Here is a 21,935-nt window from a genome sequence, read left to right on the forward strand (position 1 = left end):
GCCCTTCCAGTCTCGCTGCCCCGTTCTGCACTCTGCAGCGGCCTAGTCAGCTTTCTTCTCTTTGCTCTCCCAGAAGCACTTCCCCCATCCCAGCCCTTTACCTGACTCCTGCTCACGCTCAGTCTCGGATGTGATGTGACTCCCTCCCGGCAACCTGTTCTCATCCTCACCTTTGGCTTTCTTCAGTGCCCCGCTCGCGTGCCCCTCCCTTCTTTCGTTTCCTTCGTCCCCTTTACTCCTTCCTCCCTCCCTGTTCCCCCTCTTCCTCCCGTTCTCATACGCCCACCTCATCGGGAAATAATAAACGGCACTCTGCTCTGAACTTCGACAGCAGTTCACTTGTCCCCTCCTTGGGGCGCATTTCATCTTCTTTATTCTGCAGGTGACGGGAACGTCACGTCCCTCTCCTACCAGATTCCACGTGCCATGATCTTAAAGACAGTTTATTTCCCTACCTACCTCATGCAATGAGTGAATAAATGCTTGATACCTAAGTTCTCCCTCTGTGTATCCTATGATAGCATTTAGGAAATTTTGTGAAAAGGAAGGTCCAAATCTAAGAGAAGAGTATTAGCTAACTGATTTAGAAATGCAAGTTTAACTTTAATCTAAATCAGAAGTTGGCAGACTTTTTCTTAAAGGGCCACGTAGTAAATATTTTAGGCTTTCAGGCCGTATGGTCTCTGTCCCACCCACTCAGCTCTGCCATTGGCACTCGAAAGCAGCCTTAGACAGTACGTATACAAATGAGCATGGCTGTGTCCCAATAACTGGTTGTTTACAGAAGTGGAAAGCTGGCCCTCAGGCGTAGTTTGCCAACCTCTGATCTCAAATCAGCCTTGTCAAATGATTAACTCTAATACTTGCTTAATCGTCAGTTAGGAAGGTGTACAGAGGGTCCCCACTCCCCTGATTTCCTTAAACAAATCTCCTTGTCTCAGGTTCCACTCTCTGTCTTGACTGCTGGAGAAAACAAGTGGTTTCTACTATTTACGTAGAGCTGGTTGACAGATGGAAAAGGCACTCTTCCCATTGTCCCCGCCATATTTCGAGGGGCAATGAAAGCATCTTCTCCAGTTTTTTTTTTTTTACTCTGGGAGAGTTTTAGGTAATCACGTCCCCTTGAGCTTTTTTAGTTCAAACAGACCACACTCTCTTCCTGTCTAATCTGTAAAGAGTGGCACCAAAATCAGAACTTGGGGTGAATAAAGCACCATTCCTGCCATTGCAAAGGGTCGGGGTTGGGGGGCGGGGAGTGTTATGCTAGTGACTTTGAAAATATGCCTGCCTTTTCTACCAGAGACTTACCTTTGATACTTACGTAATACCATCTTAGATTTACCACACTTTCTGGTCTTCTTGTGGAATGAAGGAAGGAGAATTTTTAGGGGGTACTACCAAATGAATGATTTACAGGAAGATCGGAATAGAATATCTCTACGGTCCTTTCCAAGTTTTATTTCAGCACTTGTGGCATAGGGCAAGGAGAAGGAGGAAAAAAGAGTGAGGAGGAAAGAATGTTTTAAATTCCAGGCTTTCAGAGAGAGAAGGGGGATGAGAGGTGCCCGTGCTCGGGAGTGGCGAGGGCCAGTGTGCCTGCAGCTGCATGGCAGGGGCGTCCGTGCAGCTGCAGGCACGGAGCCTGCACCACCTCAGGCAGGATCCTGCAAGGGCCAGAGCCTCTGCTTTGGAAAGAGAGAAAAATGCATCTCAGAGATGCTCATACTCTCCCTGTATGGAGGGTAATAATGATGCTGCAGGGGTGAAGAGCCAAGACTAAAACCCGGTCCCTGAGAGTTGGAGGGGGTGGGGGAAGATCTGCCTTTTACAAAGTAGGGAAGGTAAATCAGGGGTGTTGTCAAGCAGTAGTCTTCAAGCCGGGGTGCATGATGTCCTCCCAGGGTTAGGTGGGTGTGGACAGGTTCACGGGATCCTTCTCCAGCTCTTACACTTCTGTGCACCCTCTCCCCTAAAATGGATCTCTCTGAGAATTGTGTCTCTGCTGGGGATGCCACGTGGGACTTCTCCTTTCCATGCCCCTTTTCACATCGCCCTTCTTTAGTTTATGGCGGTTTGTCACCAAGAGCGGTGAAATCCTCAAATGCCTCAAGAGGGGTGAGTCCAGGATCCTGAGTGGGGAATCCCAAGATGATAAAAGCATGAGAGTCTTGGTAAGAAGATTTTGATTCTGTCCAGGTAACAGCTCATGGCAGAGGCTCTTGCTGTCCCCTCCTCCCCTCCACCTGACCCGTGCGTTTTAGGGTTATGATTCAGAAGTGAGTTGTCGTCACGTGAGTGCATATTAACACATGTGTGAGTTGGAAAAGGGAAGTGAGTGTTTTTCCTGGCAGAGTACGATCCGACTGGTTGGTTTGACAGTTGGCTTAGCCAAGTAGATGAAATCGTAGACATCTTCCATGAAAATAAGTGAGCTAAATCTGCAGTATCAGTGTTGCAGCAGAGATAGAACTGAAGCCATGTACAATACCTGATGTATTATTTGCACCCATTAACCTAGGAAAATAACTTAATTGTCAAATCAAAAGGGTTTCATAGTTTTTCAAAATTCTCTTAGGGAATATATGACCCAGAGTGGTTCTTGACCCTGGCTGTATGTGAAAACCACCTGATTAGCTTTTTTTTTTTAATTTTATTTATTTTTTATTTTTGGCTGTGTTGGGTCTTCATGGCTATGCGTGGGCTTTCTCTGGTTGCGGCGAGCGGAGGCTACTCTTCGTTGTGGTGCGCGGGCTTCTCATTGCGGTGGCTTCTCTTGTGGAGCACGGGCTCTAGGTGCGTGGGCTTCAGTAGTTGTGGCACGCGGGATTTGGAGCACAGGCTCAGTAGTTGTGGCGCACGGGTTTAGTTGCTCCGCGGCACGTGGGATCTTCTTGGACCAGGGCTCAAACCTGTGTCCACTGCATTGGCAGGCGGATTCTTAACCACTGCGCCACCAGGGAAGCCCCCTGATGAGATTTTTGCAAAACTAAATATGCACTTACCATTCAGGCCACGGTTACACTCCTGGGCATTATCCCCAAGAAAAGAAAACTTGTGTTAACACAAAAACTTGCCCACACATCTTCATAGCAGCTTTATTCATAATAGCCCCAAACTGAAGCCCAGATGTCCTTCAACAGGTGACTGGTTAACAACCTGGTACCTCCATGGTCTCCATGGAATACCACTCAGCAATGTAAAGGAACAGACTGTTGATACCTGCAGCCACCTGGATGGATCCCTAGGAAATTACGCTGAGTGAAAAAAGCCAACCCCAAAAGGTTACATACTGTATGGTCCCACTTATATGACATTTTTGGAACGGAAAATAGATTAGTGATCACCAGGGTTTAGAGATGGAGTGGTGGGAGGGCCCGTACAGAATAAGAAGAGGCCAGAAGGAGCCCTGGAGCCTGAACTCCTTATTGTAGAGGTATCTGGAGAAGTGGTTTGACCAAGGGCGGGTACCTGATAAGTGGCAGAAGGAAGACTTGAAACTGGGTCCCTGTCTCATATGCTGTAATAGGGAATGCTTGAGAATGGAGACTCCAGAGTCTGAGTTTGGGGTTTGAATCCCAGCTCTGCGTGTTATTAGCTGTGTGGCTTTGGGCAGCTTGCTTCACTTCTCTAAGTCTGTTTCCTCGCCTGTAAAATGGAGATAATATTTACCTCGTGAAATTATCATCAGGATTGTAAGAAGTGATTTTCACACTTTTAAAATACTACTTACAATGTAAGAAATACTCGTATCTCCATCAGAACTAGTTACTACACACATACTAAAATCACATGTGTAATTGAAATTAAAACTTTATGAAATACATACCCTTAGTATCCATGGTCCCTTCAGTTTTCTATTTCATTTTTTAATAAAGCTGGTCATGACCCCCTAAATTGATTTCATAACCGCTGAATGAAATGAAAACAAGGCATAGTGCTGTAAATAAGTATCATACCCTTTATTTTTCCTCTTAATTTTTCTCCCGAGATCCTTGGGTGGGCACTGGAACTGGGGAGGGGTGCAGGTGGGGTTCCTAACACCTCTGCACTCCTGGAGACCAGGGTAGGTTGCTGCTTTCCCCACGAGACTCTCACCTTGAAGGCAAAGATGACCTCGTTCACCATTTCACGCCCAGGACCCGGCACAGTGCCCAGCGCCTGAAAGGCGTGACGGTTCAGAGGGCACGTGGGCACGGGCACTCGCTCACCTGTGCCCTTTTCTGAGGGCTCGGGTGTGATCGCGCCTCCGTCGGTCAAATGGGACGGGTAGTGACAGCGTCTGCCTCGCAGGGCTCTTGTAGGACTAAGTGGGTTCTTGCAGGTGAGGCACCTAGAGGAGCGCCCTTTGAAGCTAGTGGTGGTCGTCTTCCACTCGCAGAGCATGTCAGCTGCAAGTGGAAGTGACATTATTGAGATAAACTTGGATTTACTCTCACCTTTAAAAAATAATAATTTGCCAAATGAGTTAGAGATTATGTGTCTAGGGACTTAGAGCTGAACTTAGTGTGTCAATTTGTTGTGACTCTGGGATGGGGGTTGCTGCCTTAGAACACAGGAAGCCTTCGTATTGTCCTTGGCAGAAAAGCTTTTTAAAAATGCCTTGGAAACTGCAGACATCCCTGCAGCTGACTGCAAGTCTCACTGACCTTAACCGGGGCTTGGAAAGGCTTCGGTCAGAGTCGAGGAGACTGGAATCCAAGCACGGGCGCAGGAGGGTTGTGTTCAGAGGCTGAAGAGGAAGGTTTGGTTTATTGCTTTGTTCTGCTGGTCATGGGTCACATAAGAACTGCCGGCACTTCCTCTCCGGACCTGCCTGCTCACCTGCCGCAGGTCTGCTGCTCTGTGCATCCCAGGTTTTGTCTGCACTGGGATGACGGACGCTTTGGTCCTTTGAGCTTTTTTGAAGGGGAGTGGGAGGGGGCAACCGTTAAGATTGTTGTGTATTATAAAGCTGGGTGTGTTCCCCAGTGATATTTTGATAGCATTTCTTTGGGGGGAAGAAAATGGAGACTTTTTTCCTCCTCACTAATGGGGAAAAAATGTGTCCAGTGCCTTATTTTTTTCAAAGATCATGCTTGAAACTGGCAGAGGGTTACTCTTCAGAAAGGATTCCTCATATTGTAGCGTGAATATTTTCTCTAGGAAGCTCATCTTCCCATCGCCCGGGCGGCCTTCCATTACGTAGCGCGCAGGATACATGAGAACCACACCTGTGCGTGTTTGCGCCGAGGGGAACTTTGGAGGCAGGCTGAACCGTGGTCGACCAGCAGGCGCCATTAACAGGAAACAGGACTGATTTTATTCAGCACTTTTCCTTTTTTACAGTAAATGACGGTAGTTACCATAAATTGAGCTTGATAGGCGTTGCCATTGCCTCCCTCGCCTGACCCTTTTCATCCTGAAGACGCAGAGAAGGCCCCTATTCGTGGAGTCGGACGTTAGCGGTTTGCTGTATGAGTGCCCAGTGCCCCTCATCTAACTGCTGGTCTTCATTTTTAGGCACCGAGGGGGAATGTTTCCGAAGGGAATGACACTTTAGATGGCGTTGCAGCCTCAGGCTACAGCATTTGCATGGAGGAGGGAGACGATTCGCCCGCTGGAGAGTCCCCCAACTCAAAGAGTTGGATCTGGATTTGAATTTGCTTTCATCCTTCGGTGCTGTGTGTGGCTCTCAGCAGCCCGTCTATTTGTGGGATAGTGGTGTGTGCACTTTTATTTTCGATCTCTGTAGGCACCTCCACTTGGCAGCAAAGCAGTTGGCTGTCAGAAATGATACGGTGTGCATGACACCCGTCACACGTACTTTGCCAACAGAAAGGAATTTCGTCTTTTTGATGAGCACAAAATTTCAAATGGCTTTTGACCACGAGCCCTCTGAATGTTCTTGTGAATCTCATGAAGTTCTTTACGGTAGTGTAGCCCTTGACCGTGTTTCTGCGGCTTTTCTGGCTGAAATACCAGAAAATCATCCGCCCTTTGACACCTCTCACCAAACAGTGCAGGAGACCAGGAGCCAAGGTCCCGCCGCGTTGCCGCGTTTGAGGACCGGGCACCTCTCCTCTGTGTTTGCATCATTTCAGGACATTTTAGTTCGTCTGTCTTCCCTGGATTCTTTATCCCTAAGAGAAGAATTCTGACAGTAAGCAGGGAAGCTGAGCTTGACCCTTAAATAGGAACACGGGGCCAGCCACACTCAGCAGCCCTCTGTCGTGGACCTTCTCCTTCAGTGTGTTGCTTTCATACCCACTGCCCTAAGTGTGGGCGTCCCCTCTCACAATGTCCACTTTTCACGTGGAATGGGAATGATGAACACTGCCTATCCCAGGTGAGGGCGTTTGTCATTTTCAAACTGGAAATGCAAAAAGAAAATTTTAAGGTTCAGTAAAAAACAATGCTGTTATCCCTGAGATAAGCAGGTTGATAGTATGTAATGTCAATATTTTGGCTGTAGACCATTATGTTGCTGTTGATCCGGGAGAAATATGGTATTGACTCAGTAGCTTCGTGTACTTTTTGCTAGCATGCTTCTCCGTGCTTTTTATTCTTCTTTTAAAACATCATGATCTGGTTTCTTTTCCTTTGTCGTTTTATGACCAGCTCCTCCCTGGTCAGAGAATGACAGGGTTAAGTTCAAGCAGAAAGAAGAGCTATATTGGAGACCTAGATTTCAGATGTCAAACCATTTCAGTCTTTGGTCTGAGGTTGATGTAATTGATCCTTCCCCACTTATCGCATATCTGTCCTTCTTATAACTTTCCCCAGAGACATATTTTTGAATGCTCTTGTTAGCATATTGTGAGATTCATTCAATTCCTTATAAGACAGTTAGGATTGATACTTTTTTGTTGTCTGCTGACGGTGTTTCCTGGGCTGCATTTTCCAAAAGGGAAACACCACAGAATCATTTTTTGCTGAAGGCTGGTGGAGACACTCATCAATAGCTGAAAGAGGAGAAACGAACAAAAAGCGTAGATAAAATGGTGTTGTGGGGATATGATTGCAGAGTTGGTTTTCATCATTAGAGCCTGTTGGGCACCGTTGTCTCTGTGAAATGGGCTTGAAAGGCGGTTGCTGACTCTTAGTGTCCGCTGTATACAGACGGCGGTGGTGGCTCAGCGAAAAGGCCCGGGGAGGGAGGAGGCCAGATCCTCTCCTTGAGATGCTCATGCTCTTGAGAGGGTAGGGAGAGCGGAGGGGGTGCCCCGTGGCATGGCCAGCGGGAACATATGTGCACTTTCTCAGTGACTGCAGCTGCCACGGAGCAGTCTTTAACAATGCTTCCGAGCTAGGAGGTTAAATCTTCTCATTTGTTTTCAAAAGAGAAAGAAGGGACCCTCGCCATCTTTACATTGAGTTTGGATCCCAAGCAGGAGGGAGGTAGGAGGAGAGAGGGATTTAGGCGAGCAGGATTTTCTCCCAGGCCTCTCAGCATGTGGACACACAGATCAATTTCTTATCCTGCGTTCAGCTGGACACTGGGTTAGAGACTGTGTTGATCACAACGTCCCCTCCTGTTTCATATCATATAACACATTCGTTTCAGCCACTGAGCCTAAATTACTGTTTGCTTTCTTTCTGCCTTTCTTTTTCTTCCCCCCACCCCCCGAAATGGTAAGAACTCGTGTAAGGATGAAGTTAGTTTATCCGTGCTAATGCTTTGATTTTTCTTTTCTCTTTCTCTTTGCCACAGTAGGTAACCAGTTAGGGGCCTTGGTACATCAAAGGTAAGCAGTGGGTTATGTTTTATTATTTATTGATCATTTCTAATTGTTTATTGATCCACCATCTGTACTAGAGTGTTAGAAAGTCAGAGGTTGAGAGTGTGAAAAAACATGGGCTAGATTTCCTTAAGACTCAACTTTTTTTGTAGTCCTTTCCAAGACAGTGTAAGCTGAAAGGATAAACTAATACAAGGTATTAAAAAGCAGCCGTTATCCTCTGTAAACTCAGAAGACTTCTGGGATGTTGGCGCTGCTCTTTCTGCCCACATACGTTGAGTTTAAAAGTAGAGAATGTGAGAATTGTCCTCCTGGCTAGATGGTTTTCCCAGCATTTGTTTTATGGACCCTGACCTCTTCGCTTGAGCAAAGCTGTGCTGAAGAAGTGTGACTTGCTGGGCTCTCACAAGATGGAGCTTGTGTTGCTCCAGTCATCACGGTCTGGGAGGTGGGAGCCCGGTCCCCCCACTGTAGTGAGAGGCCTCGCGGCGGAACCTTGGATGGCTGCCCGGTTGACTCCCTTCCTTAGTTTCCCCTCACAGAGTTCCCTTAAACACTGAGGATTTAGAGAGAGACAAAGACCTCTGGGCTTTAAAAAGACCAGTCTGTAAGATGGAATATTTGTGGTCACAATGTTGTCATTCAAAAAAGGATAAAATATACAGGAAGGCTTCTCTTCCCTAAGGGGTGAAATTTTATGCTGTGTATTTGTTACTGTAACATGTTATCCTTAACGTTCACCAGCAGTGATACAGTTGTATCCTCTTGTGTTCTATGCAAATGTTTAGGAGTTTCTAGAAATCACCAGGCATCAGACAACCAGAAGATCTACTCTGGGGTTTTTTAGTTACTGTTTCTTTGTTTGCTTTGCTTTTAATGAATTGAAATATAGTCATTGAAATGAGGTTGTGTCAGTATCAAATGTAACTTTCCTATAAAGCCATAGTTAATCAGGATTTTACTTTCCAAAATGTTTGTACTTTGTGCGTTAGACCAGTTTCAGCCTTGCGTTTAGAATAGAGCTTTGTCTTCCAGGAAGCCCAAAGCAGTTTATCCTAATACGTTTTTTCCTCAAAGAGAGTCTGCTAAAATCGTTCCTGCGGGCTGAGGAACTGCCTGAGTTTTGAGTTGTGCTGGTGTTGAACCCCTTCTAGTAAATTCCGCAGTACTGTTTCCTGAGAGTAGACAGCTTGTGCTGCGTGTGAGCAGCAGCCTGGTGGCTGCACATACAGGAGCACTGTTACCCTTCACCACCATCAGGAAACATCCCAACAGGGACCCCCCCGTCTATTGTACGACGTACTGTTAGGCCAGCCGAGCCGTGGCATTAACAGCCACACTCTTACTGATTAGGAAGCCGGGAATTGCCTGATTTGGGTGTGAATTTGGATATCCCAAGAGGTAGAGATAATCCCTGTGCATATGTAATCTGAGGGTGTAAGCACAAGAAGACTGTTTGCTCACATCAGGATGATACAGTGGCAGTGCTATTTATGATACTGCATTTCTTCTAAGTGCTGCACTTTCGCTGAAAACATGCACTTATTCATTGCTTTCCATGATGGGTAAAAATCCAGCTGTGTGAGAGATGTTTAAAAATGCTTACCTTTTTTTTTTTTAAAAAAAAATCTACTTGGATGTAGCTTCCTCCTAAGGTAAATGTTTAGATTTAATTGCTTTCTGGGGTGTTGGGCAAATTGGATATTGTCCACAATGCACTATACAGCAAATTTGAAGATGTGTTTGAAAGAGCCAGTGCAATAGTTGTTTGTTTGTTTGTTTGTTTTAAAAAAAAGCACGTAATGGATGGGGTAGCATTTAACAGAAGTACGTTGCCAAGTAAGCAAGGTAATTATTCTGTACTGGTCAGCACTGGTTAGGCCTCGGTTGGATACCGGTTCCATTTGGGACGTCTCACACTAAAAGGCAGATAAATTAGAGGGAGGCCAGAAAGCCATAAAAAGATTGGAAAAAGTTGTCCCTCTTCATCTAGGGAGACTTGAATAGAAGTCTAAAACACTCCGCACTCCCCAGAGGATCTTCAGGTGTTCAGCAGTACTGAGGGTAGCTGTAGGAAGAAAGGGCAGTGGTTAGTGCAATTAGTTGATGGTTTAATGAACAAAATAGAGGTTTCCTCCTCTGACACAAGGACAGGGGAGGCTTGGATCTTTTCAAGGAGTGATGGACCAAAGGGTTCATTAGATGACAGTCTTTGTGGATGGTTGTGGGCTTGTTAGCCAAATTGGCATGATTTCTTTTAAGCCTTTATCTTCTAACGTTGCCAATATGGGAAACTCGGGGAACCTAAAATGACTGCAGAATTCTTTATTCTGTGTATTTTTCCAAAATGTTCTTTGTTTTTAGGGCAGTAATAACAGAAGAATTCAAAGTGCCTGATAAAATGGTTGGATTTAGTAAGTACCCACGTTATCTACTTTTCCCCTCATTTCTGCTCCTCATTTTCATTTTCATCTCTCAGTGGGGGTGTCACCGTGGTAGAATGCTCCGTACACCATGCCCTCTGGAGCCCCGGAGCACTGCGGGACTCTCCAGGCTGAGGGGGAGGCCGGAAGGTGGGGCCCTGGGTCCCCCGCCCTCCCGCACTTCAGCTAGAGAATCCCATGTCGTCGGCTGTGTTTCACATGCAATTCCTGTGGGCTCGCTGAGGCCAACCTGATTTGTTGCGCTGTGAGCCAAGTGTGAATGTTTGCTGAATTAATTGTCACACGTGTGTGGTTAAATATGGAATGAAGGGGGCATGTTCTCACCCTGTTTAATTTGTTTCAGTTATCGGCCGGGGAGGTGAGCAGATTTCACGGATTCAAGCAGAATCTGGTTGCAAAATTCAGATTGCCTCGGGTAAGGGCTACTTATTTTTTCATAGATCTCAGTTTGGTAGAAATCAGTCTTTTTTTTACAGAGTTTCTCATATTTAGTACCTTCGCTTGTTGCTTAGAAGTTTAGGGGCTTGGGTAAGTATATGTGATTGCTGTTTTCCTTGCACTTTTGGAGCTGACCTCCCAGCTGAGAACCAGAAAAACCAGAGCCGAAGTGGGCCCAGAGATGATGCCGCCCGTCTGGCCTCTGGGGAGACCCTCTGCAGCTCTGGGCCCGGTGTGGCCCCTCCCAAACACCTGCTGGTCTAGGATCTCTGTTTTCTGCACCAGAATGTTATGCCAGACATAGTGGGGCCTGGACGAGTCCTGGGGCTCTGGGCTCATGCCTGGGGACTGCTCGCCGGCTCCCCTGGATTAGACCGTCCCTGCCCTTTGTGGAAAGAGGCCATCTGGAGGTTCTGGCTAAATTAGCACATGTTAGACACGGCTCAGGACCTTTCCCAGCCTGGTGCATTTTGACCATGTGATACGGAGAGAGACAGACTGAGGAAGAAGAGTTTTCACTTCGTTTCTAAGTTTCATCATCTGAGCCTGACCTCTTTCCACAGCAGAGGATGGGATTTGGAGGACATTCGGCCACAGAAATGTTTGTCATTTTGAAAGATACTTAGTGCAGCGTCTTGAGAGCAGTCACTGCTCTTAGCTATTTCTCTGTAATTTTTTTGAATATGAGTTTTCAGAGGCAGTTGTTTCTAGGAACAAAATAAAGCGTCGTGTGTGGTGTTGGAAAGTAAGATTTTTTTCCTCTCTTGTCAAATGGCCTGGAACCAGTTCCACGTGGGTGTCACTGTTCTCTTGAAGTGTTCATGCAATTACTGGTCATAACTCTGATGTGCATGCCATTAAGTTCCTTACGAGTGTGCCTCAGAACTGCAGACAGATAACCATTAAACTACACTGCAAATGGACAAACTGAGGAGCAGCGGGTTAAGTGACTGTGGCACTTACTAGCACGCAGGCGGGTCAGATGTGAAGCTGAGGCTGGTAATCAGGACCAACTCAGAGACCTCTGCTGCGTCCTCCCAGCTTCCCCTGCAGGGCTTGTTTTCATTTGGAGAATCTAGGGTGGAGCTACCAGCTTGATATTCTCTCCACAAGTGGAAGCAAGCTGTCTTTTTCTGGGAGCCGGGCCTTCTGTGGGGCTGGTTTAGGAACCAGCCCAGAGAGACAGTCTGTACACAGAGGCGAAGGTGCACGGTTGCCTGATGCCCACCAACACACCTCATCTTCTTGATTCTTCTTATAGAGAGTTCTGGGATTCCAGAGAGGCCCTGTGTACTTACCGGAACCCCAGAAAGTATTGAGTAAGTTTATTTTATTTACTTTTTCCTTTCACTCTTCTTCCTCCTTCCCCAGATGGGGAGAAATGGAAGGGCAGAATTGTTACTGAACACTGTCGATCTGTGCGGCAACCTGGCCACGAAAGCAGGTGCTTCCTTAGAGAAGGATCTGGGAGGTTGCCACGCCAGGGGAGTTGTTCTGTTACCTTAAACACATAAGGTATCACCTTTTTTTCAAACCCCCCAGAATTTCTCACAGCTGTCATAACATCTGCTTCATAAACCAGGTCCTCGAGAGTGTACTCTCACCCTGCCTGAATGCTCTCATTAACTCGCTTCTTCCGTGTTAATGTCTCCTTCACCTGAGCAGGTCTGGATCAGTAAGCCTCTCACTCTGTGAAGCACTGAGAATCCTGGCATCAGGTCTCTTGCCTGGGGCTGATCCCGTTGCCCTTCTGATACTGGTGAACCAGATGAATCTACCCTTTGTGGCCATTGCTCCACTCAGAGGGCCATATGGACCGGCCAGAGGCTGTTTGGACTTTTGGGGCCCTTACTGCAGCCTTAAGACTAGCACTGCTCTCGTGGTGCACGCATGCTTGGAGCCTTGTACCAGATGCAGGCCTCGTAAATCCAAGAATCCCCTGGGGAAACGGGAGGTACTAACGTAGAGTCTGCTCTCCTTCCTCTTTCAGTCTACCGAGTAGCGTTGCATTTGGGGACAGGGGTGCTGAGATTATGTCTGGCTCAGTAGGTAGGGCTGTTTTATTGTTTCCATTTCTCAGGGAGTCTAGATGAGTTTAAATTTTCTTGTTCTGCTGTAACATTGCAAGCAGTGAACCAGAATAAATATCACTGGCAGGTGTGCATTATAGGGCAAGCAGAATGCTTTTGCTGGAGTCAAGGCACTTTTCTTCCAACACAGGTTAACCTAGTACACAAGCAAAATATTAAAAAGCCGCTGTAACTGAGAAGATACACAAAGGCTCAAGACTGCAGAAGGCAGCATCTATTTCCTGCCATTCGCTTCTTTCTTCCTGCTCTTCTAAACATTCCTGCTTCCTCTTCTACCCAAGCAGTGGAGGCAATGGGGTTGTAACTTCAGGAGGAAACAGTCTTTTCTTCAGTGCGCAGTATAGCCAGCCTGTTTAGTCGCTGAATTTTTCCCTATTAAAAGAACCACAAGGGCTTCCCTGGTGGCGCAGTGGTTGAGAGTCCGCCTGCCGATGCAGGGGGCACGGGTTCGTGCCCGGGTCCGGGAGGATCCCACATGCCGCGGAGCGGCTGGGCCCGTGAGCCATGGCCGCTGAGCCTGCGCGAAGAACCACAAAACAGATTGTACGTGGTGATTTAAAGAATAAACACTGCAAATAAGAGCCAGGGGAAATTCTGGTGCAGAAAAGGCAATTGGCCCAACAGATGACCTCGGTAGGCTGGGTGGTTCTGTTCCAGCATTGCCATTGCCCTCCCCAGTCTCCAGGTGAATCGGCATGAAATCCCATGGGAAATGCAGGCTCTTGACAGTCTGACATGGAAAGCACAAAGCAGGTGTATATGACTGTACAGCTGCACCTGCCTCCTTCTTTCCCCACCCCTTGAAACCAAACTGGTGATTTGTAGCCGTAGCTTAGAAGTCATCGAGCAGTCTGGTTGGTTATGGGGAAGAAATTTGGAGTTTGAGAATTCAAATGATGATCACTAACCCTTGCTTTCTCTCTTCCCGTCTTTCTCATTGCTTTCTCTCCTGCTCTTGTTTAACAAATATCTGTTGAGCGTGTGCTCTGTGAGAGGGGTTATGCTGGATCGGGGAGCAGCAAGAGATGCAGGGGGTCAAAGGTAGACAGCTGCCACCAGAGCAGCTGACATTCGAATCGGAGACAGGCGTGTCTGTGGCGTGCACGCGAGACACAAGCGCAAGCAGAGGGCAGACGTGGAGGGGCTGTGTTGGAACGTTGCTGTTGTGGTGTGCGTTGCTTTTAAATTCCAGCCCAGTAGCGTGGCGGATGGCAGAGACCTCCTGGGTTGTGAGGGCAGGAGCTGGAGCTGGATGGAGGGCTGCCTTGACTCCTTCGCGTGTTCCCCCGCTGCTGTTTCCCCTTCCTGGGCGCCTAGAGCATTCATTTAACGCTGGCTCTCTTGTGGTTCTTTTCCCTCCCAAAGACAAGCCAAACGGCTCCTGGGACAGATTGTGGACCGCTGTCGGAATGGACCTGGCTTTCATAATGACATAGACGGCAACAGCACGATCCAGGAGATTCTCATCCCTGCGTCTAAAGTGGGGCTGGTCATCGGCAAGGGAGGGGAGACAATAAAGCAGTTGCAGGTGCGTGAGCCCTTGGCAGAGCAGCGCTCGACAGCCCTCATCCTCCTCCATCTTCCCGGGTTGGAAGGTTCTGTGCGGCTTTGGCGTGTCCGAGCTGGGCTGGCTGTGCACCACGGTGCAGAGCTCCCCTCGAAACCTCTGCCCGAGTGCCTCTGCGGATCTGAACGTTTTCAGTGGCCAGGCTCGATGCCAGCTGTGACGCCAAGGCCTGGGGTCCCCGTGAACTGGCGGGAGCCACTGTGGCGATGCAGCCCTGTTAGGACTCTCAGATAAAAATCCTGTGTCCAGAGCCAGGGCCCTGAGCCAGGAGCACTCTTGCTCGTTAGTGGTGAGATCGGAGTTACGCTCATGTACTTTTCTAAGGCGCAGGGTCCTCGTCTGTAAGAGCAGGGAGGTGCCGGCCTCGCTGTTGTAACGAGCTAACATAATACCCGTTGTTGTGATTTACGTGAGACCCTTAGTGCAGAGCCTGCCACTGAGTAAATGCTCCGTGAACACTTGCTGCTCTGAGCTCCAGAATCCCTCACGTGAGACACTTGGGCCAAACGTGTTGTAGAATTTAATACCCCCAGCAAGTTTTGGGGCTGCATCCCGTAACCAAGTGCAGGTTTTCATGGCTAAACCTAGCAGTCACGCTCCATGAGAGGAGGGCTGGAAGTACGCTCACGTGAGTTCAGGTTAGTTTTGCCGCCAGATTTAGTTCGGAGCAAACTCTTCTTTCCGAGCTCTGGGCTTTCAAAGTTGCGGGTCGGAGTTGTGGCCTGCCTGTGTGCTCTCGTATAGCCCAGTCCTTGGATGTGGAAGGCATTCTACCGTGGACTCCTAAGAGTTCAGACTTTATAGAGTCCCAGAATCCAAATTTTGGTGCCGCGCTCATCGGCTCTGGAGCCTTCAGTAGCTTACTCAGAGCTCTCCTCTGTGAGGTCGGGAAGTGGTGGCCCTTCCCTCCCATTGCTGTGCGTGAGCCCTGACCACGTGACGTTAAATAGATTGTCTAGCTCGGTGCTTAGCATTTTGTAAAAGTAGCTCATTCATATTTAGATATTCCAGGAACCGGAAAGGGAGGAGAGTTTTGGGAAACGGTTTTCTCTGTCAGGCTTGGACGCCCTCAAGCACGGCGTGTACCTCAGCATTCTCGGAGGCCAGCCTCACGGGCCGGATCAGAGAGCAGTGCCTTTGCTAGTGGGGCATGTCTCGCTGTGGACACGAGCCGACCCGTGCAGCTGTGCCATCCTGCGTGCCTCTTGCTGACAGTGAGGGCTGTACCGGTGTGTGTGCCCTCACAGGAGCGGGCAGGCGTGAAGATGGTCATGATCCAGGACGGCCCGTTGCCCACGGGAGCGGACAAGCCTCTGCGCATCACCGGAGACCCATTTAAAGTACAGGTAGGAGAGAAACCATGTGTCAGGCAGGTCCTGGGTGTGGCGGTATCACTTGCTAGTACTTGTAGAGCTTTTATGTCATTCAAGAAATTATAAAACTGGGTGGGTGTTCCTTGAGCTGTCTTCCCAAACCAAGTTTGATGGTGCAAAGAATGGGGCTGTGCTGGCCAGTACCGGAGCTGCTGGCCACGTGGCTGTTGGAATTTGTTCAGGTTAAGTAAAAAGTGAGTTCCTTATTTATACTGGCCACGTTTCAGCGCTCAGAGTGCTCAGAGCACGTGTGGATGGTGGCTGCCGTCAGGGCAGCCCACGTACAGAACTTGTCCGTAAACGCAGAAGGTTTTGTTGGCTGGCACAGCTCTGATCAGATGCAGTTTTCGAGGTGCAGCTGTGGTCAGCTCAGATGCAGGCTCCCTCTGGCTTTTGTTTGTTTGTCCTCTCAACCCATTTTCACAAGATCACTGTCTGAGGTGGGAGGTGACCGAAGGTGCCAGTACCACACAAGGCACGTGTGTGCCCTCGTAGCAAGCGTCCTGTGTGCCTCAGAGGACAACCGCAGTGCTGAAAGCAGGGGCTTAGGTCTAAATCACCCAGGTGCTCCATCTTCCAGCACCTGGGCTATTAGCAGGAATGTGTGTGCACTGTGGGTGTGGGAGTGTGTCTGTCCCCGTGAGACACGAACGCTCTTTTTTCTGCCTGCTGCAGCCTGCCTGACCTTCGCTGCATTTAGAGTAGCTCCAGAGCGACACACCTTGGTGAGCCAGCCCGTCAGCGACAGCTGTCCCTCTGCAGGGGCTTTGGGGCTTTGATCCAGCAGAGGTTACCAGTCTCTGGCAAAAGAATTCCCATAGTTCTTTTTTTTTTTTTTCCGCGGTATGCGGGCCTCTCACTGTTGTGACCTCTCCCGTTGCGGAGCGCAGGCTCGGACGCGCAGGCTCAGCGGCCATGGCTCACGGGCCCAGCCGCTCCGCGGCATGTGGGATCTTCCCGGACCCGGGCACGAACCCGCGTCCCCTGCATCGGCAGGCGGACTCTCAACCACTGCGCCACCAGGGAAGCCCCTCCTGTAGTTCTTAATGCTGTCGTTCAGCTGAACTCAAATGATATCACTGGTAGTTCTTTTTTGGTCAAGGTTTCTATATGTAAAGTAGTGATTTTAAAACAGGCTTGAGGGTCGGTGGTTACAGTGGCTGCTTTGCTTAGGTTCCCGTCAGCAGTGCAGCCCTTCACTACCTACTGCCCTGTCAGGTCCCCCAGAGTTTCTAACCTCTTTAGATGTAAGCAGGTGGGCTTTAATAAAAAAAAAAAACAGACTGCACCTAATCTTCCTCACTCGGCTCATACAGTCCAGCGTGGGACTCCTCTGCTGTGTGTCGTAGAGCTCTTCGGACAGAGGGGAGAGCTGGCTGGACACAGAAAGCCTGCCTCCCAGAAGCCCTCCACTCCTGCCTTCTCCAGTGGAACGTTTGGCTTTGTCTTTTGTAGAAAAGATACCTGGGCAAAGAGCTTATTTCATTGATGTTTCATGAATTTGCAGGAAAATTATTATAAAGAAAGGTTTTCAGTATTTTTTTTATTTTAAAACTGTGTATTCCATGTTTTTTATTATGAAGAAGCTGTCTGCTGTATTTAGGGTATATTGTTCTTTGGGTTTCTTTTTTTTTCCCCTCTTCCCAACCTTTTATTTTGAAAAACTTCAAATATAGAGAAAAGCTGAAAAGATAGTGTAGCGAACATCTGAATACCCTCAACCTACTTACTGTTTTGTTTGTGTGTTTATGTTTTATTTTTTTGCTTTACCATCTGTAAGGAAGTGTCAGATACTGTGAGTTTTTACCTCCAAACCCTGCAGTATGTATCTCCTAAGTATAAAACTTGCTGCTATAAAACCAGGCCTAAGAAAATAACAGTAATCCCATAACATCATATTATAGTCAGTCCATGTTCCAGCTTCTACAGATGTCATGAGACGTTGCTGTTTTGGGTTTTCTTGTTCTCATTTGGTTTGATTTTTCCAGAACTGGGACTCAGTTTCAGTTCTCACATGACCTTGAGTTGTGCACGGTTGCTCCTTAGCACGGCTCCTGCGGGGCCAGTGCTGGCATGGGCGGGATGGACTGACTCAGGTGCGTCCTTGGGGGTGAGGACACTGAATGCGCCTTAGAGACAGTCAGGTGTTGAGGGAGGTTCTTGCCAGTTGGTAAGACGTTCGAGCTCTCAGTGCCAGGAGGTATTTTTGGGCTCCCAGGCTGGCCTTTTCCCTTTCCCTCCCTGGAGCTTCTCTGCCATGGGATGCGTTGTTAATGTCTTCCTTCCCATGGAAACTGCCCACCGTCAGAGCTCTCAGACCCCACCCTTGCCCACTAAAAAGAAATGGCACGTCAGAAATACGGTGGAGCGACCATCATCAAGTTCTGACCCAGTACCAATGTGCTGACCCAGCTGTGGCTTGGAAGACTGTGAACCCTTATCTGTGTGCACATTTTGGACAGTGTAAGGAACACGTCATTTAAGATGTGATATACACGATATACTGCTCAGTAGCAGCCTGCCCGTGTCCCATGTAACAATAGTAACATAATATAGTGAGTTCTCCCACGGCTGAGCACCTCCTGAGGCTTTAAGCCCAATTTAAGAGGGTTTGATCTTTCACCTGGTGTCATGTCTTTTTTCAGGATTTTGTTTTCTTTAATGCCTTTTATCTGTGTTTATGCAGCAAGCAAGAGAAATGGTATTAGAGATCATCCGAGAAAAAGACCAAGCTGATTTTCGAGGTGTACGCGGTGATTTCAGCTCCCGAATGGGAGGAGGCAGTATAGAGGTATGCTTGAGTTACAGGTTAGTAGGCAAGTTTAAGGTTGTAGGGCACGCTTCTGTTAGCTCTTTAACCTTGAGCAAGTTATTTAACTCTTACCTCAGCTGCAAAACCCTCCGAGTACACTGGCTTCCCAGGGTGGGTGTGAGGAAGGAGTGGGAAAGCCAGCTGTAGTGAGGAGCGCCAGCTGCATGCATTTCAGGGAATGGGGCCATTCCCCCTGGTTGGGGGTTGTGCTTCAGAGCGCACCCCACTGCCCAGATGAAGACCCAAGTCCAGGTTTTCGTGGTGACCTATGTTGTGACAGTATCAAACTCCTAAGCCTGTTTTACTGATGAGGTGGAATGGGATCGAAATACGCCCTTGACGTATTTCGGCTACAGCGAGGATGGGCCCTGCCAACGTTATGCTTGGTAAAGTAAGCCAGGTGCAGGAGGATGAACGTTGTCCTGATTCCACCTACATGAGGCACCTAGAATAGGCGGATTCATACAGATGGAAAGTAAAGTAGAGGCTAGCAGGGGCTGGGGAAGGAAGCACTGTGGTTTCACGGGAGTTCTTATTGGGGATGATGAAAAGGTTTGGGGTGTAGACATCTGTGGTGGTTACACAACATTGTCAGTGTGTTTAATGCCACTGAAGTGTGTATTTACAAATGGTTAAAATGATTAATACTATGTTATATATATTTTACTACAATAAAAGAGTGAAAGAAAAGAAAAACATTTTATAGGACCATAGTATAATCAATGTGTATGGTACATTCATGTTTATTTCATAAAATTTGGAAGATAAATTTTTAATCTTAAAATTTTTTTTAATCTTTTATCTATGAGGTTTATTCTTACTTTACTTCATCTTTGTAACTATTTTTGATCAGGTCTCAGACCTATTAGATGCATTTAATGGACAGGAATGCAGCCATCAACCACAGTATTTTTCCTAAGAGGAAAAAAAAAAATGCTTTATTGTATCATTTCCAGAAATGCACTGTGATAAAAATCATTCTATGTATACACACACACACACACACACACACACACACACCAGGTTTGCAGAAAAACTCTGATGTTTTGTTTCTCTGTGCTTAGGTGTCTGTGCCTAGGTTTGCAGTTGGGATTGTAATAGGAAGAAATGGGGAAATGATCAAAAAGATCCAGAATGATGCCGGTGTGAGAATTCAGTTCAAACCAGGTAGGTTTTGATGGTTCTCAGAAGTCCTCAGCATTATGAAGAATTAAAGAACACCTCACAAAACAAGGACTTTGTTATTAGTGCACTTGTGTTCTTTGCTCTCCCTCACCCTCTCTCTCTTTTGCAACATTCTGTTACCAAAGTTCCAGTTTAGGTTTGTCCTCTGGTCCCTCATTTCTTTCTGTGGATTTGCTGGCCGGGTCACCCTTCTTGTGCCAGAACACTCTAGCCCAGGGGTGTCCAGGCTTTTTTCTTTTTTTCCTTGGACTAGTAAAACTGGGGGGAATCAACATAGCATTTCCAGTTTTTAATTTTGCAAGTAAAGACTTAAAAAAAAACTGTTATTTTGATTTCATAAAATTAAAGATAACTTAAAGCCATTTTAAAAAATCGTAAAATCAAGGACCGTTCTTTAAATTTACCTTTACGAGCAAAATCATCTACAATGTCTTTATTTCGCTCATTTCTCTGAAGATGGGAAAACATCATGATGGACTACTTCTGGGAAAATACTGCTGTAGCTCAACTCTGTTTTCCTTGGCACTTTTTCTTTTTTAAGTTTAATTTAGTTTCTATAGTGATATCTTTTTTAAATGGCTGTAATTGCATAAGAAATGAGTATTGACGTGGATCACGCAAAAAGATGTAGCCGTACACGTTTCCCTATGCAGAAGATTCCCTGATATGGTGATGTTCTTATTACCCTCTTTGGCACTGGTAGGAACATCGATTGCAAATCAGATTGACGTTTGTTTCCTTCTGAAGTTGGGCTTTTCCTAATCCCATCTCTCACCTTGTTCCACAGATGATGGTATTAGTCCAGAGAGAGCTGCACAGGTCATGGGACCCCCAGAGCGATGCCAGCATGCAGCACATGTCATCAACGAGCTTATTCTTACAGCCCAGGTGGGTCTGGCTCTCTGGGGCTTCAATATCTCGCCGACAGGAGCAGCAAGTGCTACCTGGGGCTCTCGGGGCGACACCCTGGAGCAGTCACCCCCTCTCAAGTCATGGTTTTGGAAACCAGTACTCTTGTCAGTTACCTCCCTCCAAGATTATAGCCATGGGCTTCTCTACATCTGTCTCTCTCCCGCCTTCATTTTTGTTTTTGTTTTCCTGCTAGTTTATTATTCTTCTGCCTTTATTGTCTCAGAATCTAGATTTTTTTTTTTTACAAAGTTTCTGACTATTTAAACTGTTTGTGGGATGTAACAGTGCAGATTGCCAGGTTTCAAACAGTTTAGTGTACCTAGTGTAAAAGTAAAGTCTAATCTCAGCTTTAGAAGGCACTTCATGATCTGCCCAAATCCTAACGCTGTCTTCATGCACGTCTTTCTCTGGAATGTGAGCAGGCTTGTGTGATGCTGTTAGGATACACCTGCCCCCGTTGTAAATTGCTCTGGAGAACTACTGTAGCTGGTGGCAGGTTGGCACATCATGTCCCCCAGGTTTGTAGGAAAAGTCTGAGAATAATAGGAGCTGAAGAAAGAAGCCAGAGATTAGAAACCACCATCCCAGCTCTGCCATTTTTCATGTGACCTTCAGCGAGCCTTTGAACTCCTCTTGGCGTAGTTTTTTCAGCAGCAGACCAAGGGGTTTGTACCAGGTGATGCACCCCACATGATCCCCTAAGTCATTTGGCGGCACCTGCTGAGGTTACAGGTTTATAGACCCCACCCCCCGCCCCAGATCTCCTGAATCAGAGTACCCAGGAGGGTGGCTTGGATCTCACCCACAGCCCCAGGCAGTTCTTAGGATGACACAAGTTCAGAGAAGCGTCGCTAATTCATCTCTGACATCCTTTTTAGTAGTAAGAAGTGATGATCCCAGGACTGCAAAGGCCGTGAGATGATGAGGGGACAGCTTGTCTTTGAGAATCTGTGGCATACCCGGAAAGTTGGCCACGTGTTCGTGTTCTAACATAAATCCCTAAAATCACCTTGTTTGCTTGTCATTTGTCGCCCATGAAAGCAGAGTGCAACAGAAAGCACTCCAGTGAGCTCGGCGCTCTGCGGGTTTCAGTTCTGGGTAAACAGTCAGTTTACCCTTAATCGACAGGAGTAGGCTGTGCCGAATGCCTGCTCAGCTTCTCCCTTCCGTGAAGGAGCTCTCAGCTTGACCAGGTTCGCCTTCAACCTTTCCAAGATTTTAAATGTTGCTGCTCCAACGTGACTCAAAGGACAAAGGCTGGAATGGGGTGTTTCGCCCTCGAGTGAAAGGAATCTTCCTCGCTTAGGTGTTGGTTGTGGGTTTCGCTCTCTGGTGGGGAAACTGAGAATAAGTCGGGAGACTTCTCCAGCCCCGGACTGTGGGCGGATGGGCCTGG

At 47.5% G+C, this 21,935-nt stretch overlaps 1 protein-coding gene across 3 annotated transcripts in view; it reads left to right on the forward strand.

The window, feature by feature from the left end:
- Positions 1-21,935, forward strand: part of FUBP3 (far upstream element binding protein 3) — a 49,208-nt gene that overhangs the window by 14,889 nt on the left and 12,384 nt on the right. The window contains exons 3-11 of one of the 3 annotated variants that reach the window (XM_022578444.3): positions 7,691-7,724; positions 10,083-10,132; positions 10,506-10,577; positions 11,862-11,919; positions 14,056-14,218; positions 15,505-15,603; positions 18,317-18,421; positions 19,507-19,609; positions 20,415-20,515. In XM_022578444.3, the coding sequence (XP_022434152.1) occupies positions 7,691-7,724; positions 10,083-10,132; positions 10,506-10,577; positions 11,862-11,919; positions 14,056-14,218; positions 15,505-15,603; positions 18,317-18,421; positions 19,507-19,609; positions 20,415-20,515 (785 nt within the window). Of the gene's footprint in view, positions 1-7,690; positions 10,133-10,505; positions 10,578-11,861; positions 11,920-14,055; positions 14,219-15,504; positions 15,604-18,316; positions 18,422-19,506; positions 19,610-20,414; positions 20,516-21,935 lie in introns of all 3 variants that reach the window. The other 2 variants (XM_022578445.3, XM_089913872.1) reach the window with 2 other exon arrangements.

This window comes from Delphinapterus leucas, chromosome 6 (assembly GCF_059928025.1).
Source record: "Delphinapterus leucas isolate spDelLeu-1000000601 "Yukka" chromosome 6, BTC_Dleu_Yukka2, whole genome shotgun sequence".
Taxonomy (NCBI): domain Eukaryota; kingdom Metazoa; phylum Chordata; class Mammalia; order Artiodactyla; family Monodontidae; genus Delphinapterus; species Delphinapterus leucas.